Source organism: Rhea pennata, chromosome 19 (assembly GCF_028389875.1).
Source record: "Rhea pennata isolate bPtePen1 chromosome 19, bPtePen1.pri, whole genome shotgun sequence".
Taxonomy (NCBI): domain Eukaryota; kingdom Metazoa; phylum Chordata; class Aves; order Rheiformes; family Rheidae; genus Rhea; species Rhea pennata.
Genome location: NC_084681.1, coordinates 4,602,669 through 4,623,851, shown reverse-complemented (window position 1 = coordinate 4,623,851; position 21,183 = coordinate 4,602,669). Strand labels below are relative to the sequence as shown.

Sequence of the window (21,183 nt, the reverse complement as noted above, 5' to 3'; positions counted from 1 at the left end):
ATATCTGTAGTGTGTTCCTTATTTGGAGCAAAGAAATAATACATGATTTTTTTTTCATTGGACTTATGCTTAAGTTTATATGGAGTCAAAATTTCCTTTCTGCTGGATGAAATATTCCATAGATTCAGTTAACAAAAGCTTAGTCTCACTAAGAAATTCATAAACTCTGTGACAAAATTAGTATGTGCCATGTTTTGTGGTGTAAGTTTTCGTTATAGAACAGATGGTGCTACTTACTATTCCAGGAAGGGGCTGCTGATAAATGTAGGGGATGCAAACTGATACATTTCATAGGGAATCTGTCTACAATTGCAATTGTTCATCTTTAAAATACTACTTAAAAACTTGTGTGCAATAGATTGTCTTACAAGTTTCTAGGTAATTGAATTGTTGTTACAGTAGAAGCACTTTTCTTAGTTAGCTGTAACAAGAGCTTTCATAAGGCCATCTTGTGAGTATTTTGAAATATCCTAGTTTAGTTTCCTAAGGTTTGCAGTTTGCAAAGTGTTCCGTATTAATGAATGGCTTATTCTATTGAATGCAGAAGCAGAGCAAAGTGATGAGCAGCTTTACCATGAAATATCACAGGTGAGTATATTTTAGGGTCTGCTAAAAACTAGTTTCTGCTTTTGAAGAAATCTTTCCCTTTAATTACTTTAGATGGGATTCAGTGTGAATTGTAGGAAAGACCTCTCTTGCTCTTTCTTCCTTGGCGTTTCATTTAGTTTTGGGTTTTGCCCTATACAAAAACCTTCCTCTGCTTAACAAGTGCCACTATTTTGGTGAACTGGGTATAAGCTTTTGCCTTGTCAGTGAAAGAACAGAACCAAATATCTTTAATGAGTAGACCAAGGAATTGATGTTTTTTGTAAAGAAATAATCCTACCTTGGGAAGATTTGTTTCACTTCTTTCTGTCATACTATACTGGTTCATTTACAAATGGGAGAGGATTCTTAGTACTTTTATGGTTCTTCCTGTTGCCTATTCCCAGTTCTTTCTGAGCACCTTTGCATATTTTCTGTGGTCTGTTGTGTTCCATCTCTTAGCTTGGGGGCTGAGTAGAGGCTGCAAATTACAATTCTTCAGTTTAGCTATCTTGATAGCACAGGACTCTCTGCAGGCATAAGCCAGGAATGTTAGACTGCAGGAGACACTTTCTAGCACTTCTCAACATTTTAATTCTTTGTTTTAAGCTATATATTCTTTGAACAAGTCCAGGATACAGTTTTTGACTAATGGTGAACCATTCTTGCTCTTTGATGTTATTACATGTTTCTTAGTTGTCTCCTGCTCTGGAGACTCTAAACATTTGAATTTCACGCTTTTTCTTTTTCATTTTAGGCAAATGTAATTTGCATAGTATATGCTGTTAACAACAAGAATTCTATTGATAAGGTATGGTAGCACATTTTATCCAATTATTGATTGAGATGCAACTTGTGCGTTATTAATTGTTGGCAATCCAAATTGACTTTGGATGTTTAAAATCCGTAAGATGGCATTTGAGATCAGGTGGTTAATAAAATGCATCTATGCATTCTTTTACTACTGGTTCATTTCAACATCTGAGTTTTCAGTCATTTCTGTCATTTGAGAAAATTGTTCATTAATCAGCTCCAGTTTTTTTCTTTTCTCTTTGTGGGTAAATACGTGCTCTTTTGTCGTCTTCACAAAGAAGCAGTGGTAGTTGTAATGAATTGAAGCTTGTGTACAATTCAGTCATATTACATTTGAAGTTCTCATTTTGTTTATTTGTTTTATTTATTTTTTTTCCTTACCCTTCCCCGCCACTTTAGGTAACAAGCCGATGGATTCCTCTCATCAATGAAAGGACAGACAAAGATAGCAGGTGCATAGTTAAAAGATGAGAAGTGTGAATTAGATTGCATGTCAATGGGTATCAATGGACAGTGCTGAGGATATTAATTGTTTAAGAAAATCAAATTCTAAATTTAAAGTTTATATAAGAAGTCCAAGGAGCAAGAGATTTAAAGTATGTAGGTCTGTTACATGTGCCAACAGTGCCATATACTTTGAATTTCATGGACAGCTTTCATGAGATGTGTTTATATTTGTGATAATATAACTAGTTTTGGCTACATGGCTTGTATAGATTTTCTACTGGTGATAGCTTCATTTAATAATTATGTGATTAGTTATTCTTTATATTTAATGATGTGTTTTATGAGGATCAGCAAAAAGTACATTTCAGTCTATGTGTATATGAGAATAATTTACTCAAAATTGCTAAGATTTAGTTTTGCCTATTAATCTGGTGATATTTAATCGCATCATGAAAATAATATAGTGGCCTCTGGTGGGAAGTAGAGCACTAAATTAAAATAATCTGTTTATCCCTCTGTAAAGCTCATAAAACCTTTTTTTCTTTACAGGCTGCCTCTTATATTAGTTGGAAACAAATCTGATCTAGTGGAATATAGCAGTATGGAAACTATCCTTCCCATTATGAATCAATATACAGAGATAGAAACCTGTGTAGAGGTATGCAAGACTCTATGAAATTAGATTGAGTAACAAAAACACATTCTTGTCAAGCATATATGATAACTTTTTAATATTTGTAGTAGTTTTTGTTCAGACTAGATAAATAGTATCTCAGCTAGAGCAATTATTGTCATGGTGAATTCGTTATTTTTCTTTAGCAAAGTATATTATTAAATACTACTGTAAAACTGTTTTAATTTTTAGAGAACCTGTTTTAATTTTTAGAGAACCTCCTAAATTATTTGCCTATGGCAAGTATTTTTAAATGTATTTATCAAACCAGGCAGATGTCAAATATGCGGACAGATGGCAAATACTAAAAACAGAGTGGATATATTTATATATGGCTCTATTTTTAGGTTATGATACAGCTTTTTGATTTCTCTGTTACTGATACAGCCAATTAGAGTGAGACCTCCTTATTAATTACTGAACTGATACATGGGCTAGACTTTTGTTAATAGTACTGCATCCACAAGGGGGGGCTAGAGTTTGCTCACTTTGATTTTAGAGTAAATCGTCAACTAGTCAGGAGACTAGCAAATCAATGTAAGGATTTCTCTTTCAGTGTTCAGCAAAAAACTTGAAGAATATATCTGAGCTATTTTATTATGCACAGAAAGCTGTTCTGCATCCTACAGGTCCTCTGTATTGCCCAGAGGAGAAAGAGGTATTTATATATTTTTAAAACAAGTAACTTAGGGGGAGAAAAGATAATTGAAGTTAATTGCTTTCCTGTTCTTCCCTTTTGAATGGATTTTCCATTTCTTAGTGTGTTTTATCACACGCACCCATCTCAAATGTCAAGCATTATATTCCAAAACAATGTTGATTGTTTTGTGTTGCATTAATCAGATCTACCTTTCCTCTTCATCAAAACAATAAAAACAGATTTTCTTGTATAAATTGCAAAATAAAATAAGAAGCTTTGGTAATGACTTTATAGTTGTATCAAATGTAATATGAAAAATCGTGTCAAATTCTGTTCTCCTTTAGGTAACACATTTCACAGTAACTCCCTTTCTTTCAGGGAAATTACTGCACATTCACCTTGATTTACGGAAAATCTTTTCTGAGCATGATTTGAGACTTTGGCAAAAGGGATCAAAGACAAGTAATGCAGCAGGTTATTTTCAACTAGCATAGGAAGTTAGCTGAGCGTATTATGGAATATGATTTTTCAAAACATTAATTCTATAGGCAATTGTTAATAAAGTCTCTAAACTTATCCAACCATGTGTTTTTTTGGACATGTGTTTTACTTCAATCTCAAATATTTTGTTAATGTAGAAAACTAGAGAATAATCTTGTTTTGATTTCTTCCATCAGAATCATCTTTATGAGTTAGTAATGATGTGATAGAATTGTTGCGCTGAAATCTTTTCAGTTTTCCCAAACCAATCTCTATGCAATCTCTATGACCTCTATGGAGAGAAGAGTCCATCATCAGTATAGTTGTTGGGAGAGAATTACCCCTGTCTCTGTTTTCTTTCATTTGGAAGGTATCCTAGCAATTCTTCTGTCATAGAGATAGTTCTTGTGATCAATGTTTTGCCTGGCAGATGAATGAGCTCTGTGGAGGCTTTCAGTTACTTGATGTTTGAATTTCCTACTTCTGAAGCCATAGTTGAAACAGTAAATGTAGATAGTGTGCTTGTTTAGAAAAAGTTCAATATAGATCTAGAGCTACTTATTTTTGCAAGGCATTGGAATTGCCATGCTTTTTTCCCCCTAAAAGCTGTTTGGAAAAAAAAATCTGTTATTTGTAAAGCTTTCAATAACAGTAGTACTGAATTTAGAGAACTGATTTTTGGGGAATAACTAATGAGTGCCATCTGCAGCCTATGAAGAGATTCAGGCTATTCTAATAATTGAACAGAAACACATTTTATGTGGGAAAAACTGCTTTTGATTTCTCGACATAAATTTGCTAGTTTAATATTGTATCCTATTTTTGATTTTTTTTGTGTGTGTATGCATGTGTGAATGTCACTGTTCCAAAAATATAAGATAAAAGCGAGTATTTGCTTTAATTTTGTTGAGTTGTCTGATGTCATTCATTGTAATATTTTTATCTACAAGCTTAGGAAGATACCGAACTTTCTTTTATTCCTTAGATGAAACCTGCCTGTATTAAAGCACTCACTCGTATTTTTAGAATTTCTGATCAGGATAATGATGGTACTCTCAATGATGCAGAGCTCAACTTCTTTCAGGTAATTCTGTTTTGCTTCTTGTTTCACTATTCTGAATGGTTGAGTTATATAATACTACAAAAACAATTGATTGTTTTTGAAGGAACAGTAATAGAGTAAAATGAATGAGAAGGGAATCGGGCCTACATGTTAAGTTGCAAGTGCAGCATGAAAGAGATCTGTAACAACTGAAATGGTGCTTATGATTTCTAACTGTTGTTCAAGTTTTAGTTCAAGAGCAAATTAAAAAAAATCTATTTAAATGTACAAAGCCTAATGCTAGTATAATTTAAAGAAGAATTCTCCACCTGTATCTCCACTGAGAAATTGGCTGCATTTTATACAGAATGTATTGTTTGTACGGCTAATGTCTAGTGGTCCTAAAAGACTCTTCTGATTTTTGTTAGAGAATTTGTTTTAATACACCATTGGCACCTCAGGCTTTGGAGGATGTAAAGAATGTAGTCAGGAAAAATCTAAGTGATGGTGTTGCTGATAATGGATTAACATTAAAAGGTAAGCATTATTTAACTTTTAAAATACATTTTTTTTTTTAAGCTGGTAATCATTCCTTTACATTTACATAAGGTAACTGTTTTGGAATATGAACTCTACTTTGTTTTTTAAACCATGAGAGCTTGATATGGTGGCAGTATCATGTCAGAGGATGATTAAACTGAAGGATAGTGAGGGTGAATAAAATCTTTTTACTTCCTGTTGTTACTAAAGCTTGGCATCTAAGTGTCTAAAATGAGTAAACAGAGTTTGAGATGATTTGCCTAGGAAACGTATAGCTTGTCTCTCATCTCACTGGTTGCAACGTTCATCAGCCAGGTGTGGTATCTGCCAGCATTTTAACAACTATGTTGTACAGATTTGCTCAGAGCATATGGCAAAAGTGAAAGAAGAAAATGTGTTTTCTTCTTGAGCATCAGTGTAACTGTTTTACTTGTGGAGCTTATGTATGTAATAGCACTAGCGAGAAATTGTAAAGAGTGGGAATTTTAAGACATAGCCTTACTAAGCAGTGAAATCTCAGTTTTTGTTAAGCCCTGAAAAGTGCTAAATGATCATCCTCCCCAGTTATTTTTGTACAGGAGAACCAAGGGCATTCTTCCATGAGATTGCTCCCCAGGCTTCTTGCTGAGTGGTTTACTATTTTTGAGTTGTTGAAAAGATGGTTGACTTCATTTTCATACAGCTAAGTTCTTCTAAAATGCTGGTGCTGGCAAAGAAAACATTAGAAAACCAAGTGGGTTGTTTTAAGAAAACAGTTACTTGCAGGACATTTCACAAACCATCAGGTCATGTAGATAATTCTGTAGTACCACATAAGAGGTTTAAAATCTGAATGTGTATTTCCAGCTCTTTGTTTTTATGCTAATATTGATTCTATGTAACAGATAAAGTGCTTCAAGGCCTTCAGACTTTATCATTTGATTTCAGGTTTCCTTTTTCTACACACACTCTTCATTCAGCGAGGAAGACATGAAACAACTTGGACTGTTTTACGTCGCTTTGGATATGATGATGACTTAGAGCTCACGCCAGAGTACCTGTTTCCTCCGTATGTATTGCTTTTAGCTTTCTTTAACTTAAAAGTTTTATTTTATGGTGCCTTTGTGGAGGAGGAAAGCTTATAATATGTTTATCCAAGACTTACTTCCCTACTTTTTGCCCTACTAGCCCAAATCCTTATGTGACTTAGGACTGCAAGGGAAGAATTCTTATCCATTTGTGCCCTGTCATGCCCTTCATCTCTAATTATAACTAAGAGATGGCAAAAGAAACAATACAAGACCAGAACCTGCAAGTAAGCAATTGTGGCTTGTAGGTGGCATTTGGAATCCTTTGAAAATCCCCAAATTAAACAAGCTTTTGTATGTTCAGATGGAAATTTCCTGTATTTCAAACTTGCTTTCTGTGGCTTTTCAGAAGCATACCTGTATATTTGTCTAAAACATTGCTGATTATTAAATATTGTGCAATATAAAGACACTCCTTGATACCTTTAGAATTCCTAATGGAACGTACTTACTTTGTTCTCTTTAAAGAAATTATTAAAACTGAATACTAAGTGAAATGCCAAATGTTGTATTTTTATATTTTGTGAACTCACTTAAGACATCCTGTCTTGGTTTTTGTTTTCAACAAATAGGCTAAAAATTCCTCCAGACTGCACAACGGAATTAAATCATCATGCATATTTGTTTCTCCAAAGCATTTTTGATAAACATGATTTGGTAAGCTTTTAATTTGAATTTATAAATATTATCAAGCCTTCAGTAAAAATGCAATTTTTCTAGTAGAATTATTTTTCTGTCATTACGTCATTTCATTCAGAAACGAGCTTAAGCTATACAATCAAAATGAATCTGTTGTTTACAAGATGATTCTCTCTACAAGGAGAGCTGGCAGTTACAGTTGTACTACCAAACTAGTGCATGTATTTAGTCTTAAAAAAAAAAAAAAACACAGGAAGAGAACAGTTATGAAAAAGAAAGCACCATTCTTTACAGCCAGTTTCTTGAGGCTTGCAAATGTACACCAAGAAAGTATCAGTTTAGAATAGACAGAAATTAATGATATATGTTATTTATGCCTGATATCCTATGCTTATTTTAAGGATAGAGATTGTGCTTTGTCTCCTGATGAACTGAAAGATTTGTTCAAAGTCTTCCCTTATATGCCATGGGGACCTGATGTTAACAACACTGTTTGTACAAATGAAAGGGGATGGATTACATACCAAGGGTTTCTCTCTCAGTGGACGTAAGTCTGGTAGATCACATTTTGGTTGCTGTTGTTTTATGGAGATAACTGCCTTCATGGAGAACTTAATCTTACTGAACACCATAGTATAGTAGCCTCTTTATTAGGTTTTAAATACATTATTCAAATCTTTTCAGAAGTTACTTAAACATGATAGCTTCTGTGTAAATATTACATTCTGTGCACTACTAAAATTCCATTTTAAGGAGTAAATACTGACAAACAATATTGGAGACTTTGGTAAGTTAATAGCTGGAAATTCAACCAAGCATTGAAATATTTATAGCCATTCAGTGGCCTAATCTTCAGATAGCCACAATCTGTTCAGGATTTGGCTGGTGTTCAGTGGTAGCTGTGACATGTCTTTTCAAATTTTGGAAGGCTCCCTGAAGCTTTTTGGAATATTTGTTTCTGTTGGTTGGTTCATGTTTCATTCCTCTAACCTTTAGAGAAGTATAAATAATGCTATTCAAGAATGATTTTTGTTTTTTTGTCTCCCTCTTGAAATCACAGCGAATGGAGTAAACATTGTTACCCATGCAAAAATTACAGTGTAGGTTGATAGGTCTCATGAAGACCTGCCTTCATAGTATTTTGCTGAGTATTAAGATCAGATAAAGTTGCCACCATTTACTTTCAAAGTGCTTGTGTCCTTCAGTACTGGGAATACTCCTGTTATGTCAGTCTGGAGATATGAGGGGGAAGAAATATTTTAGTGCTTTAGAGAATCAATATTGAGGACCTTAATGATTTAGAAATTCTTTTTTGTTCCCTCCACTAGACTAACCACATACTTAGACGTACAACGCTGCCTGGAGTACCTGGGTTATTTAGGCTACTCCATACTTGCAGAACAAGAATCTCAAGCATCAGCAATTACAGGTAATTGGCAAAAATGGATTTGGTACAATACAGGTGTATAAATTTAGAAATCTACCCAAGAGATTTTATTTTATTGTTTAAATAAAATACCCTGTCTTTTTTGAACTACCCACTACTTCACCATTTCCTGCTCAAGTCAAACTTGAGTTAACATTTTTGAGAGATACAGTTTTGTGTGCATTTTAATGTAAGTGGACAGTTAGTTCAGATGTAGCTATCAATGACTTGACTGAATAAAAACAATTTTGTACAGAGTGACTTCACTAACCAAATCTGAGGAATGCTGTATGTAACTTGTTTGCACTGCAGTTGGAGTTTTTGCATGATGTGCCACTGCAATTAAAAGGCATTCCTGTAGACTTAAGAGTCAACATTAATCTGCTTTGCTTAAAATCTTGCAAAGATACCCAGACAAACATTTTTGATTCTTCTCTTGGCTTGTTTTAAATGGATTTTGAAAAACTGTAGAATGCAACTCAGTTTTTTAATTAAATCAATAAAACTAAATACTAGTGAAATGGCTCCACCTCTGTTAAACGACACAGCAATTTCAGATCTCTTGTGTTTTTTTTCATACATACACACGTGCATCTTGTGAAAAATATTTGTGTTTTTTCAAAAGTAACTAGAGATAAAAAAATAGACCTCCAGAAAAAGCAGACTCAAAGAAATGTTTTCCGATGCAATGTTGTTGGAATGAAAGGCTGTGGGAAAAGTGGAGTTCTTCAGGCTCTTCTTGGAAGAAATCTAATAGTAAGAGACCTTTGTTTACATTCACACATGCATGCTTTGAGCTAATTTTGGAAAGCAAAACCCTGTCAGACCTTAGAGCTTTACTGATTATTACTGAGCTTGGAGATCAAACCATGGTTTGCAGTTTTGTAGATCAGCAAGTAGGCAAACGTATATTGCATTGCGTAATTACTTGTTCATCATGGAGTATAGCTATGCATGTACTTGCCAGAATAAACCAGGGACAGATTACTGTAATTCTCATTCATTAATAAGTGGAATAAAACAGCTGCTCAAATCTAATTTAGAGAGGGGAAAGTCATTATTGTCTAATGTGAAATTCTCTGTTTCCAGAGACAGAGGCAAATACGTGCAGAACACAAATCTTACTATGCCATTAATACAGTCTATGTGTACGGACAGGAAAAATACTTGCTGGTAAGGCTGCCTTGTTGTTTTCATAAGACTGATTACTTTTAAAATTTAGTGCAATTCTTTAGAGCCTTCTGCAAACAAATACAAAGAATTTCTATTTTAATTGTCTCTTCTTAAATGTGGAGTTTTCTCTCCCCCCCCCCTTTTTTTTTCATTCAGGCTAAAATAACTTCTGGTTTTGCATATTGCTAATACTCCAAACAGAATGTTCAGGCTCTATCTGTTATGTTTTAGGCCTTCACTTAAGCTGTACAAAATCCCTTCATTATGTTTGTACTTTTGGGCATCAAATTGTAACGCTAGATGATAAATTATCAGCAAGCGGTCTACTTATTTATAAAATAAGAACCTGTCAGGGGGATGATTAGGATGGCTAAAGTTAAAACTCCAGTGGGTTGAATATTTTCTTTAAAGGCTTATTTGACTTTTCCTTTAGTAAAAGGAATTTTCCTTTTCCTATAGTTTTCCTTTACTATAATAATAAATCGTTCTTTCTTTTCTAAGATCTAGTCTTCTACTCTGATTTTCCTCTGTAGGATGAATGCCAGTTTCTATGGGAATCTAAGGTTTTATGTGTTAGAAACAGATGTAACTTTTTATGCTGAGGTTGTGATTGCCTGCAGATGTGATGTTAACAGCTCACATATGTTAGCTGTATGCTAAATTCCTAGTATTTGTTGTTAATTCTGGCTATTTTCAGTCCATTAGTTCTAAGGATACATAAAAAATCAGCCATAAAATTATGAGAAAATGAAAAGTTATGAAATTCCTTTAATTGCATAATGACAGAGCTTTTCTCTTATTCTCACCACCTTTTTTCCAGTTACATGATGTCAGTGATTCTGAATTTTTAACTGACACTGAGACCATATGTGATGCTGTCTGCCTGGTATATGATGTCAGTAACCCTAAGTCCTTTGAGTACTGTGCCAGGATTTTTAAGGTTTGTATCTTACATGTGTATCTGTTCATTGACAAAATTCAGTTTCAGTTACTGGTCTTTTATGCAGTTCTTCTGCTTAAAATTATATATCCTGTATGAGTGCTGGTTATATACAGCAAGTGCATTAGTAATGTCATAGAAGGGTTCAGGGCTTTTTTTTTTTTATTTGTTTGCTTTTCATACAAAGCTAAGGTATACTTGTCTATATAAAATATTCCGCTTCTAAAAGTGCCAGACTTAGCGTGATTAATGTATCTTTCTGCTGCTGCAACCAGTTAAACTCAGGCTGTTTCAAGTTGAATACATCATCTGCTGTTTCTTTCTCTCTTTTTCTTTACATTTGCAGCAGCACTTTATGGATAGCAGAATACCTTGTTTAGTGGTAGCTGCAAAGTCTGACTTGCATGAAGTTAGGCAGGAATATAGCATTTCCCCTGCTGAATTCTGCAAAAAACACAAAATGCCTCCACCTCAAGCCTTTACTTGTAATACTGTTGATGCTCCAAGTAAGGATATCTTTGTTAAACTGACGACGATGGCAATGTATCCGTAAGTACTTGAACTATTGTATCTTTCATACTGCATGGGTCACACACAGTGCCACTGCATATCATTGTTAGCCATGAGGGTGGAACTGCCTCATTGAGGTTTAGCAACAGAGAGATGTAACAGCAGCTTAAGTAGAATCGTGAAGTTATTTCAAATTGAAAAAGTTGGTTTGAGCCCAGCATATAAGATGTCAACTGTTGTTATTAATCCATTTTTAATGAATACGCTATTTCATCCAGTTCACGTCTCATTTTAGATTTAATTATCCAGTGAATATGTACAGTTGTGTTCTGTACACATTGTGGATGCATAACACATTTTCTCAGTGTTCATATCTCAGTAATTTTGAGATAGTTGTGAATAAGTTAAGCTAATAACAAGAATTAGGGTAAAACTCTACAGTACAATTTTACAGTTGATTACAAGTTATAACGCTCATTAGTGAACAGTAATTTCCCCAGTGCACAGCTTTTTTTCTTGTTTTTTCTTGTTTGGAATGTTTATTAGTGTATGCTTCAAATCATGAATCTTATAGATCTGATATTTCATGTAATGTCTGTATAGACATCTGTTGGGCTTCAGACACAGTACACTTAAGCTTGCATTCTTTTTCAAGAATCTTTTTCAACATCTCTCTGTTGCTAAGCTCGGTTTGCATCTCTGTTTAATGGGTGGAGCTTTTACTATTGTGATGTACTGGATAAATATTGTAGCAGATAGAGTCTAGTATGACAGCTGACATTTGTTTTAAATAGAACTAATGTCACTTTCACCCAAAATCTAGCATTTTTTGTTTTATATCTGAAAAACTTTCTTGAGTTAGCTCTGTAAAGCTTTTGTTTTCATTCTCCTATATTTATTTTATAGCACTGGAATATTAGGGCACTACTAAAAGTATAGCACTGGCTATAAAATGTCTGTTGTGTCAATATCCCTGCTTCTGCCCTAGTTTTCAAGCATGTGTGTTTCTTAGGGTGGGAAAAGTAGGGGTAACTGTCACTTTGTACAGTGTGCATTCAAAGTGGTAGAAAATGTGGCTTACTTTCCTTTGAAAAAGGGGTGTTATCTATTGCTGTGCAGACATACTCTGAAGCCTTTAGATGCTTTCCTTACAAACTGGAATGTAATTTAGCAAATATTTTCATTGATGATTGTATTTTACTATTATGATCTGCTTGTGGGCGATAATTCCAAAGTGGCCAAGACCGAGGACATGTAACCCTAAAATTCTGCACAGCTGTAGTTTTACCCTTGCCTTCCCAGTGTATTTTTTTCCTCTCCTCACTCATTCAAATGTAACCTTTAATCCTAAATCTCTCTTGGTTGTGGCACAGTCCTAATGTGCACCTGATTTTTATGAGCAAGATTTCAACTCCTGTCCTTCTGTGTGTTTTCGCAGCCATGCCCGGTTACGCTGTATGTGCGCCTGCAACAGGTGTACATTTTGCATCTGTCAGAACTTCCTCAACTCAGACTTGCTGCAATCTGTAAAGAACAAACTCTTCACTGCAGTTCTTAACAGGTCCTTAACTTTATTTACTAGGTACCAGGTGTGCTTTTAAAATAAAAGTTTTTCTGAAAAAGCAATTGGTAACCTTATATACTGCTGATTTTTCACTCCATATCCACTAAGCAGGCAGATGCTTATTTTAATAATTGTCATAAGATTTTTTTTTTTTAAGCGTTGATCTATGTAGCTTAAAAGTATTCTTGGACTTCGGAGCTTCATTTAAAGATATCTTTGAAACATTACCAATTTGGTGGTCAATTCAGCCATTTAGTGATTGCAAAGATAGCAAGGAGAAAGATAGCAAGGCCTGTTAGGCCTTGTTAGGGAACTGGTAGCAGATAGCAGGTAGGGTCTATAAATCTGTAAAATATGTCTCATTTGAGACATTATAGGTTTTAATATTCATTAGATATAGTGCCTCTTAGATTTCAGTTCTTTAAATATATTTTCATTTAATGTAGACAAAGGCAAGGCTTGACTATAGCAGCATTACGTGGCATACTGTATGTTTACAGTTACTGGTTTTGTTTTGTAGAGTTGATAGAATTTCTATGTGTATAAATATATGCATACATATATCTTATGGCTGGTTTACACAGTGAGTGGGTATGTTGTGAAAAAATCTGGAGCTTTTAACATCCAGTTCCTCTCTGAATAAAACACAGCATATTAGAAGTGGTAAATGGTTAATCATGTGCATTTGCAGATATTTTGAAAAAAGCAGTTGATAAACCAGTTCTCAGAATCTACACTATCAGTTTTCAGCACTGAAAACAGTGTTACACCTTGTCTTGTGTATACTGCAGGCTGTGTTTATGAAACACCTTGGTGTTGACACACATGAATTACTGACAGCTCAGCATTTATCATCTTCCCCAGCAAATGGGAGTTCAAACCGAACAATTTTTGTAGTGTAGTGGTTCCATCCTTTATAGCCTTCTTGGAGTCATAGACCATGATGAAAATGTTTATTGGAAGGCTGTAGTTAGAATATTGTGACATGCTGCTGTTCCATGTTTATTACTACAGTATATTGTTTTCAGATGTAGCTGCTTCAAACAGAGTAGATGCCTCCTTTAAATGCAAGTTATGTACGTGTGCATAGAAAGCCTACTGATGTACCTGTCTAGAGTATTAAGCATCTTGGTGAAATACTATTTTTTTGAATTCAAGATATGAATATTAATTAGAGAATAAGATTATGGGAGAGTGGGGAAGGGATTATTAGCTCAGGAAAATACTATCAATATGAGTAAGATTGTTCATCCTACTTACCTTCCATAGTAGTCTTCCCTCAGACAAAAATCCCCTGCAACCAAAATCTCTTTGCATATTGTCATTATAAAATTTAATTCAGCAGTCACTACTAGAAAATCTCAACTCTGTTAGTGAAGCTGAAACCACTTGTATGATTAATCCTTGTTTCTCTTTTTAGAATGATTATGGATTGCTACACTAACTGTTGTGGCGTGATTCTCTTTCGTATGGGCGTTTGAGTCCTGCATTAGACACTGTACTTCATTCCCCTGAGATACTGTCAAAGATTGGTTGTCTTAATCTTTCATTGGAAAATCGTGGGTGCTGTCATTCTGTACCTTGTCACTTGATAGTGGGGAACAGACATCTGAATTCACTAAAAATTCTGTAATTCAGAACGAAGAGAATTCCTCAAACTTTTGCACTTATCCTACGGAAAGGAGGAGTTACTTGCTAGAATCTGGCTATAGTCATTTAGTTAGTCAGTGGTGTTTTGTTGCAGGTTTCCATCGTGCTAACTTCATCAAACCAACTCGCTTTCTAGTGAGCTGTTCAAGAATACAGCACATCTGTAGCTTGGATGTGTAGTTTGGCACAGCTTATTTACAGTTCAGTAGCTGGGCTACTGTATAACTACATACGTAGTAAAGAACGCATGTTCTTTACAGTAAAGCAGAAATACCTTTTAAAAACAAAAAAATCCCAGGTATTAGCCCTTAACTGTAGACTTAGGAGGGTAGAGATGTTCAAGGTTTTCTTGTTCAAAAATGTTAGCTCCTTTTGAAGTATTTTTAATCTAATGAAGATTTGTGATTAGATTAGAGAAAGCATTTGAATCAGGGAGACTTTTTGATGTAGTTAATTGGAATTCTTTTATTTTGTTTTTTACAAGTGCTTACATCAGGCTAGAAAGTTGGGCAAAAGTTAGCTATCTAACAGCCAAAGGAGGTTTCTCAAAAGTATTTATTCTCGTGGTCTCTTCCTGTTCAGGAGTTGTAGATAGTGGAAGTATATAAACAGAAATCTTTTAAGGTTGGACCCCTTCCTGTATTATTTGTTGCTAAGTAATGCTTATACACTGTTACCAAAGCAAAATATGATTTCATATTTGACTATTCCCACCTTAGTAATTAAAGGAGGAGCATTGTTTCCATGCAACTGAAAGAATATGTTTGTATCCACCCTCAATTTGTCTGGTATAGACAAACTTCAGAGATTCTCTTGAGGCTTTGCAGGTTATCAGAAAAGCTATTTCAACAAATGTGGAAGATCAGTTTTGGAATATTTATTGTACAGGAACAGGATTGTTGGTTTGAACTACCCAGGATACAGGACACTGCGTTCAAAGCACTGTAGATGCATGTATGTTACTATGCTGTAGTATTTTTATATTTTTTTAATTTGTTCTTTCCTTTTAGGTGTTCATTTGTAGTTGTCTGGCTGGCACTTAATCTCTTTTTACTACATTATTTCACCTCTTTTTAAAAGCAAGATTTTTGTATGTGTCATTCTAACCCTTTCTTTAACCATCAGCTTGGAGTGGGATTTTTTGGTTTTGTTCTTATACTCCATGGCATCCATTTTAAGTGTGTGTTTCTGCTTTCTTGGTTTTAAATCATTCACTTACTGCTTTTTGCTTGTTAAAGTAGTGGCATTTTTCTGTGGCAGCTGCATTTGTTTCAGAATTATTCTTATGCATGAAAATTATGTTGTTTACGGAGGAAGACTTCTCAGACAATGTTTTTCTTCATTTTGAAGTTTTTAAATAGTGTGAAATAGAAGTGAGGTTTTATTGTATATAAAAACAAGATTATTTCAGGAGTTATTTATAAGATTTTTTTTCCCTTTAATAACTTCCTTTTCTGAAATTAACAGAATAGTTTTATTTTCCTTTAGTAATGGGAAGAGCTCTTAAGAACATGATCTAGGTTTTATTTTTTCAGAGTGCAGTGCACTTGGATTATTTTTTTCAAAGCTATAGTAGCATATTATTAAATCTGATTGAACAAATCTATCCCTTTATTTATATCTCCCTCAAATTAGGACAGTATAACAATATTTTACTCAACTATTTTCATCCTTTTCTGAACTGTTTAATGCTCCATACTAAGTGGAAGTTTGCAAAGCTGCATTCTTTGGCTACTTTCCAAATGGAATATATTGAATTTACATTTCTTTCAGGCGTTTTACATTCCTTTTGGTTTTGTAGATATGCTTGTAGATGTGCTTGGAGCTTCTCACATTTTAGATGACTAATGCATGGGGGAAAATTCTAACTGCTGGAGTTGGTTTGCATCCTAGGAAAATATGTGCCTGCAGGGAAGCTGCAGCAGCTTGCACATGTTACATGATGTTGTTGGAATTCAACTTGCTTGTATTTTATTGTTAGCATCTACTAGCTCTCAGAGCAGCCTGCTGCTGCTTGCTGGCTGCATGAACTTTGCTTGCAGTTCTGGTGTGAGTAGCCACTTGGCTAGTCTGGCCTCACTGCTGTGCTTTTAAAATGCTTTCATAGCTAAAATGGGAGTATTTTGGAACTCCTGTAGGTGAGGTTAAACCTTCCCAAGCTTGGGATTCCTTTGCTGCTGACATGGGGAAAAGTGTCAGGATTAGCCCAGAATTCAGCAGTTTTCTCTGTGTAACTATGATAGGCATGCTCAGTTAACTTCTTGCTTAGTGCATGATGCAAACTTCTTGTGAGTTGTTAAAGCCTCTTAAAAGACAGACTGTACAGTTTGGAAATGTCATTCAACAAGTGGCAAACTACTCTTTATTCAACCTGCCCTTAATAACAATTGCACTTTTTTTCCCAAACTACGTATTAAAATCTGAATTTTACATCAGAGGCAGTATTTCTAGACTTTATATATATGTAGAACTAATTGTCTGATAAAATTCCTACGCAATTCTGTTTCTGAAGTTTGAAAGCTAAAGTATTATTACTAATAAGCAAGAGAATCAAATACAGCATTGATTATGAAGTCCCAACTAGCGTATGTAAACACATATACATACTTCCCCCAGCTCAGCAAAGAGTAATTTTTTGGTTTGGAGTTAATGAAATTGATAGTTACACCCTTACCAGCAAGGCAGTAGTAATTTCTACCATTGATGCAGATTAGTGCAATAAACACAACTACACTAAAGTAAAAAAAATAATGTTATCTTAAAGTAACATTTATTGAAGATGTAGAAGCTTTCTGTACATGTTTGAGAAAGTTTCTGCACTATAATCACCGTCATGTCAAAGAGCCTTTGCCAGAAACAAATACCGATTCTTTTTTAGTATTTTAAAAAGATTTTCTTTTTAATGGCAGCTGAGCAATGTGATTAGAAAACAAATTTGCAAAAAGATGGAATATATGGCAGTGTAAGGAACACATAAGAAAAAATCTGAATTTTTTTCAAAGATGTAAACAAATTAGATATCCAGAGTGTTCTGACTTTCAGTAATTATTTTGGGAGTTTAAATTTTTGTATTGATATTTTCTAAGGGCCTTAATTATTACTCATTGAAGTCAGTAGCTTCCGTTGTTGTCATGAGACAAATCCCTGCCCTGTTCCTCCATTTAAATGAAAGAATCAGTAACCGTTGGGCTTAGATACAGGATCAGAATCAATTTACTCTCCATTTAGATATGAAAAGATGTTTTCATGATAACTGAGAACATATTCATTGGGTTTTTTTAAAAGGACATAGTATTACTTTAGTAAGTGATACTAAATGCTTAGAGCACTAATATACTTAGTAAGTTTCTTGTGTATCATTAAATATGGACCTGTGCAAAATGTTACAACATGGCAAATTATAGATAAGAATCAGAAAATCGAAATGGAAGTGATAGTGCTTTATGAGGCAATGCAGAAGCATTCATTTGCAATTTAAATAGTGATTTGCACTTTTAAGGGCATGCTTTTTAAATTATGCAAGTAATGGGCATTTGAATTAACCAAATTAAACATGAGAGCTGTTAATTATACAAATATCCACCCAGCAGAGCTTGTCACATAATCTATTAAAAACATATTACATACAAGTGTTTTATGCAGAAAGATAAGTTTTATAATTTACTGATCTTAAGGGTTTTATAGTCTTTACTAGAAAACAAGCTTGCTCTAAGACTCTAGGTAATGCTAAAATACAATCTTGAATTATCAGCAGTAATGTAATCTTGTCAGTTTTAGGGCTGATGTGTTGGAGCCATCCCCTTGTGTTTTGCCCAGGTACTCTAGCTCAGGTATATGGTGCAGGAGTATTGTAGTATCCTATAAATGCATGAAAGCTGAGGCTTTGGAGATGGGGTGGGAAGAGATTCAGTTTCTTAAGCAGCTTTGTTTAAAGCAATGGTGTTTGTTTATACAGCCATATTTTTGACTTAGCTTATCAAAAGCACAAATTGCAACTATTTCTGTTTTCCCCAAGCACTAAGTTTTTAACAACTGCACAAGAATCAGGGACTAGATGGGTAAAAATTAGCTGATTATAAATCGTATGGGCTTTGTCATTCTGGCATATTTTGAGACACTTGCTGTTGTTGAGCCATGCTATGAACTGCAAACTGTGCATGTGTGTAAAAAGGTTAAGACCCTACATAGATGAGTTGGGTGCCATGCTGTTAGCAGACGAGGAGAGCAGTATTATGCAACAGGTGCACGCCGTCAACTTTGTAGAAGATTCCATCTTCATGGAGTCATCTCTTGGTCCACGTTTACTTGAAGACAGGTAACAGCACCCTAACTAAGGTGACCTTGCCATTGCCTTCTCCCTTTCTTCCCATCGACAAACCACCTGACATCCAGTATGCAGAGGGTTTGTCCATTTTAGCTGTGGAAGAACTATTGCTTGCAGGAACTCATGAATTTGAGCTGTTCCATAATGGAGCAAGATGTTCTTAAATAAGAATTTTTATTGAGCAGCTGTGACTGGCTGTTTATGCACCAAAGAACTTTTGCCTGTTCTTCAGCATGGGATATTACAGTACACTGGTTATCCTCATAGCTCATACTGCTCCTGCAAATGTCTACTAAAGAATATCTTAAACTGGTTTTGTGCATTTTGATAATAAGTAACAATTCCTGCTCTACAAAACAGCTTGTATATGGTAGCTCTGCAGTTCACACTACATAAACTCTTATGCACAGTGTATGCTCAGGGTCTCTGTTGTTTCTTTTATGTAATAATCCTACAGCTTTCACTGAATAACCCATGACAATTAATACAGGCTAAAATACTTAGGATAGTACAGTTCTGTTGCAACTTCTATATTTAAAAAAAATGCTATTATTCAGGAACTTCTTGTGTTTTAATTATGGTGTTCATGATAACTTGTTTTAAACAGTAACTCCTGCTTTATGGTAAGCTGTCATACTTGAGACTACTTGGAGGATGGCTAGCAGTGTTTAACTGAGCATGCTCACAAACTTTTTTGCAATATTTGGGTCATTGGCTGTCTCTGTTGTCATGCAAAATGTGGCTTTTTATGTCATCCAGTCACTTCATGTTGTTGTTACATCTTGTCTTTTTCTGTTGATACCAATGTCACTGCCTGTTTCACTAGCACATTCTCTTAGCTTTCAGCTTGGTATTGGATGACTGTTTCTACTGCTGTTCTTGTGACTGTATTGGGAAGGGCTTTATGAATTGTCATTTGATTCTAGCTTTTGGAAAAGTATTACTTGCTACTTGTCAGTGTATATATATATATTTGGGGAGGAGGGGCGAGAAATTTAAATAGATACCCAACAGGACTGGGAAGTTTTTGCATGGAAGAGCAGAAATACGCAAACAGAAGATTAAAGAAATAAATTATATTTTGCTGTGCCATACTTCTCACTATGGATGCTTAATTTACTAGCTGTTTTTTGTTTTCTTTTTTTCTGAATACTTGCTGGTACTCTCAAAGGCAGCAGATTGTCTTCCCCACATTTATAGTTGACTAATGATCGATCTGCTCTGGCATTCCTCTTTCAGCTGCATGAGGTCTCTGATTTTAGTGAGATCTACTAATGTGATCAAGGCTGCTGATCAAGTGCTAAGCTTTTAAGAAAAGTACAAATGCCTGTATGGTTATTCTTGAGGCCTAGCTTATGCTTCTTGCTCATGACAAGTGTAATGATGAATTTCCAAAAGCAGAGCTGTTTAGCACAAGTTGTCTGATATTCCTGTCATGATAGTAACCCCCTTTTTTTTTTTTTTTTTTGTGTGTGTGTGTGTGTGTGTGTGTGTGTGTGTTAAATTGCAGGCATGTGACACAAGCAGACCTCAAGAGCTCTACATTTTGGCTTCGAGCAAGTTTCGGTGCTACTGTCTTTGCAGTTTTGGGTTTTGCTATGTATAAAGCGTTATTAAAACAACGATGATCTGAGAAGAAGCACATCTGCCCCTACCAAATAAAAATATACTTTTATGTACATTCTGAATGCTTTAAATTCTGCTAGGAATATTTATATATGCAGAGTTACTTTATTAATATTTGTAATTCATGCATAAGATTATTTTAACTTATAGTTCTAATTACAGTATTGCATAAAGTGTGGGAAAAAAAGAATTGCATCTTAGCCAGCTAAAATGGCTTAATTTATGAGGCCAAAAGGGAATTTGCTGTAAATAACTTGTACATACTAAGGCAGTAAGGACATGGCTTCCCCAAAAGTTACTCAAAATACTGTTCTTAGATGTTTCACCATAGTGACATGATAGTGTATAATTGAAATTCATTTTCAGTAGAATAGGTTCAACTCAAGGATCACTGTTCCTCAAGGATTGCTTATTTATTACAAATTCATCTGAAGGGACTTCATCTTTTGTGACTAATCTGTACCAGGCAGAATTTGTGATTTTTTTTCTTATCTATTTTTTTTTAACTGAAAAAAAAAATTTACCCACTGAACTATGTATTTCAAGAGAAAAAAAAAGTCACTATGGCTGACTTGGCCTATAATTTTGTATCTTGTAAGATCAGTGACATGTTTAGCAGTCTAAGAGTTCTTTTAAAAGGAAAACAGTAAACTTCAAAAACTGCCAAGCCAACTTCATATGCTCTGTGTAATTCTGTTTTTTTCATTTTCCACTGTTACATTTTATAACCCTTACGAATCAGATGAGAAGATTTATATATTGTAAATGTTTATAATTCAGAAAGTGTTGTTGTTTAATTTCTCACATCTGTAAATCATACTTGCTAAGCTGTGTATGAGCTAGAGCGAAGTAGTACACAGTGCCTATTCTGCTGTAGGGTATTATTAGTTGCATGGTTCACAGTGCATTCGGTAACTGCCTAGAATTACCTGTAGACACAGCTTTTTTAATGATCAAGCAAATCTAACATTATTCCTCATGACAAACCTATTTTTCCATCACTGGCCTTTTCAAGTATTTCAATAAAAATAACTGTGTACTGTG

General features: G+C 34.6%; 1 protein-coding gene across 6 annotated transcripts in view; it reads left to right on the top strand.

The window, feature by feature from the left end:
- The window catches only part of RHOT1 (ras homolog family member T1), a 29,806-nt gene extending 8,623 nt beyond the window's left edge, over positions 1–21,183 (top strand). For 2 of the 6 annotated variants that reach the window (XM_062591497.1, XM_062591503.1), the window contains exons 4-21: positions 545–588; positions 1,343–1,396; positions 1,798–1,850; positions 2,395–2,503; positions 3,075–3,176; positions 4,624–4,722; positions 5,109–5,217; positions 6,148–6,268; positions 6,860–6,944; positions 7,328–7,473; positions 8,255–8,355; positions 8,978–9,108; positions 9,442–9,525; positions 10,346–10,465; positions 10,812–11,014; positions 12,414–12,536; positions 18,361–18,504; positions 20,024–21,183. In XM_062591497.1, coding sequence (XP_062447481.1) covers positions 545–588; positions 1,343–1,396; positions 1,798–1,850; positions 2,395–2,503; positions 3,075–3,176; positions 4,624–4,722; positions 5,109–5,217; positions 6,148–6,268; positions 6,860–6,944; positions 7,328–7,473; positions 8,255–8,355; positions 8,978–9,108; positions 9,442–9,525; positions 10,346–10,465; positions 10,812–11,014; positions 12,414–12,536; positions 18,361–18,504; positions 20,024–20,141 — 1,946 coding nt within the window. In that variant the 3' untranslated portion in view covers positions 20,142–21,183. The remainder of the gene's footprint in view (positions 1–544; positions 589–1,342; positions 1,397–1,797; positions 1,851–2,394; positions 2,504–3,074; positions 3,177–4,623; positions 4,723–5,108; positions 5,218–6,147; positions 6,269–6,859; positions 6,945–7,327; positions 7,474–8,254; positions 8,356–8,977; positions 9,109–9,441; positions 9,526–10,345; positions 10,466–10,811; positions 11,015–12,413; positions 12,537–18,360; positions 18,505–20,023) is intronic. The other 4 variants (XM_062591499.1, XM_062591500.1, XM_062591501.1 and 1 more) reach the window with 4 other exon arrangements.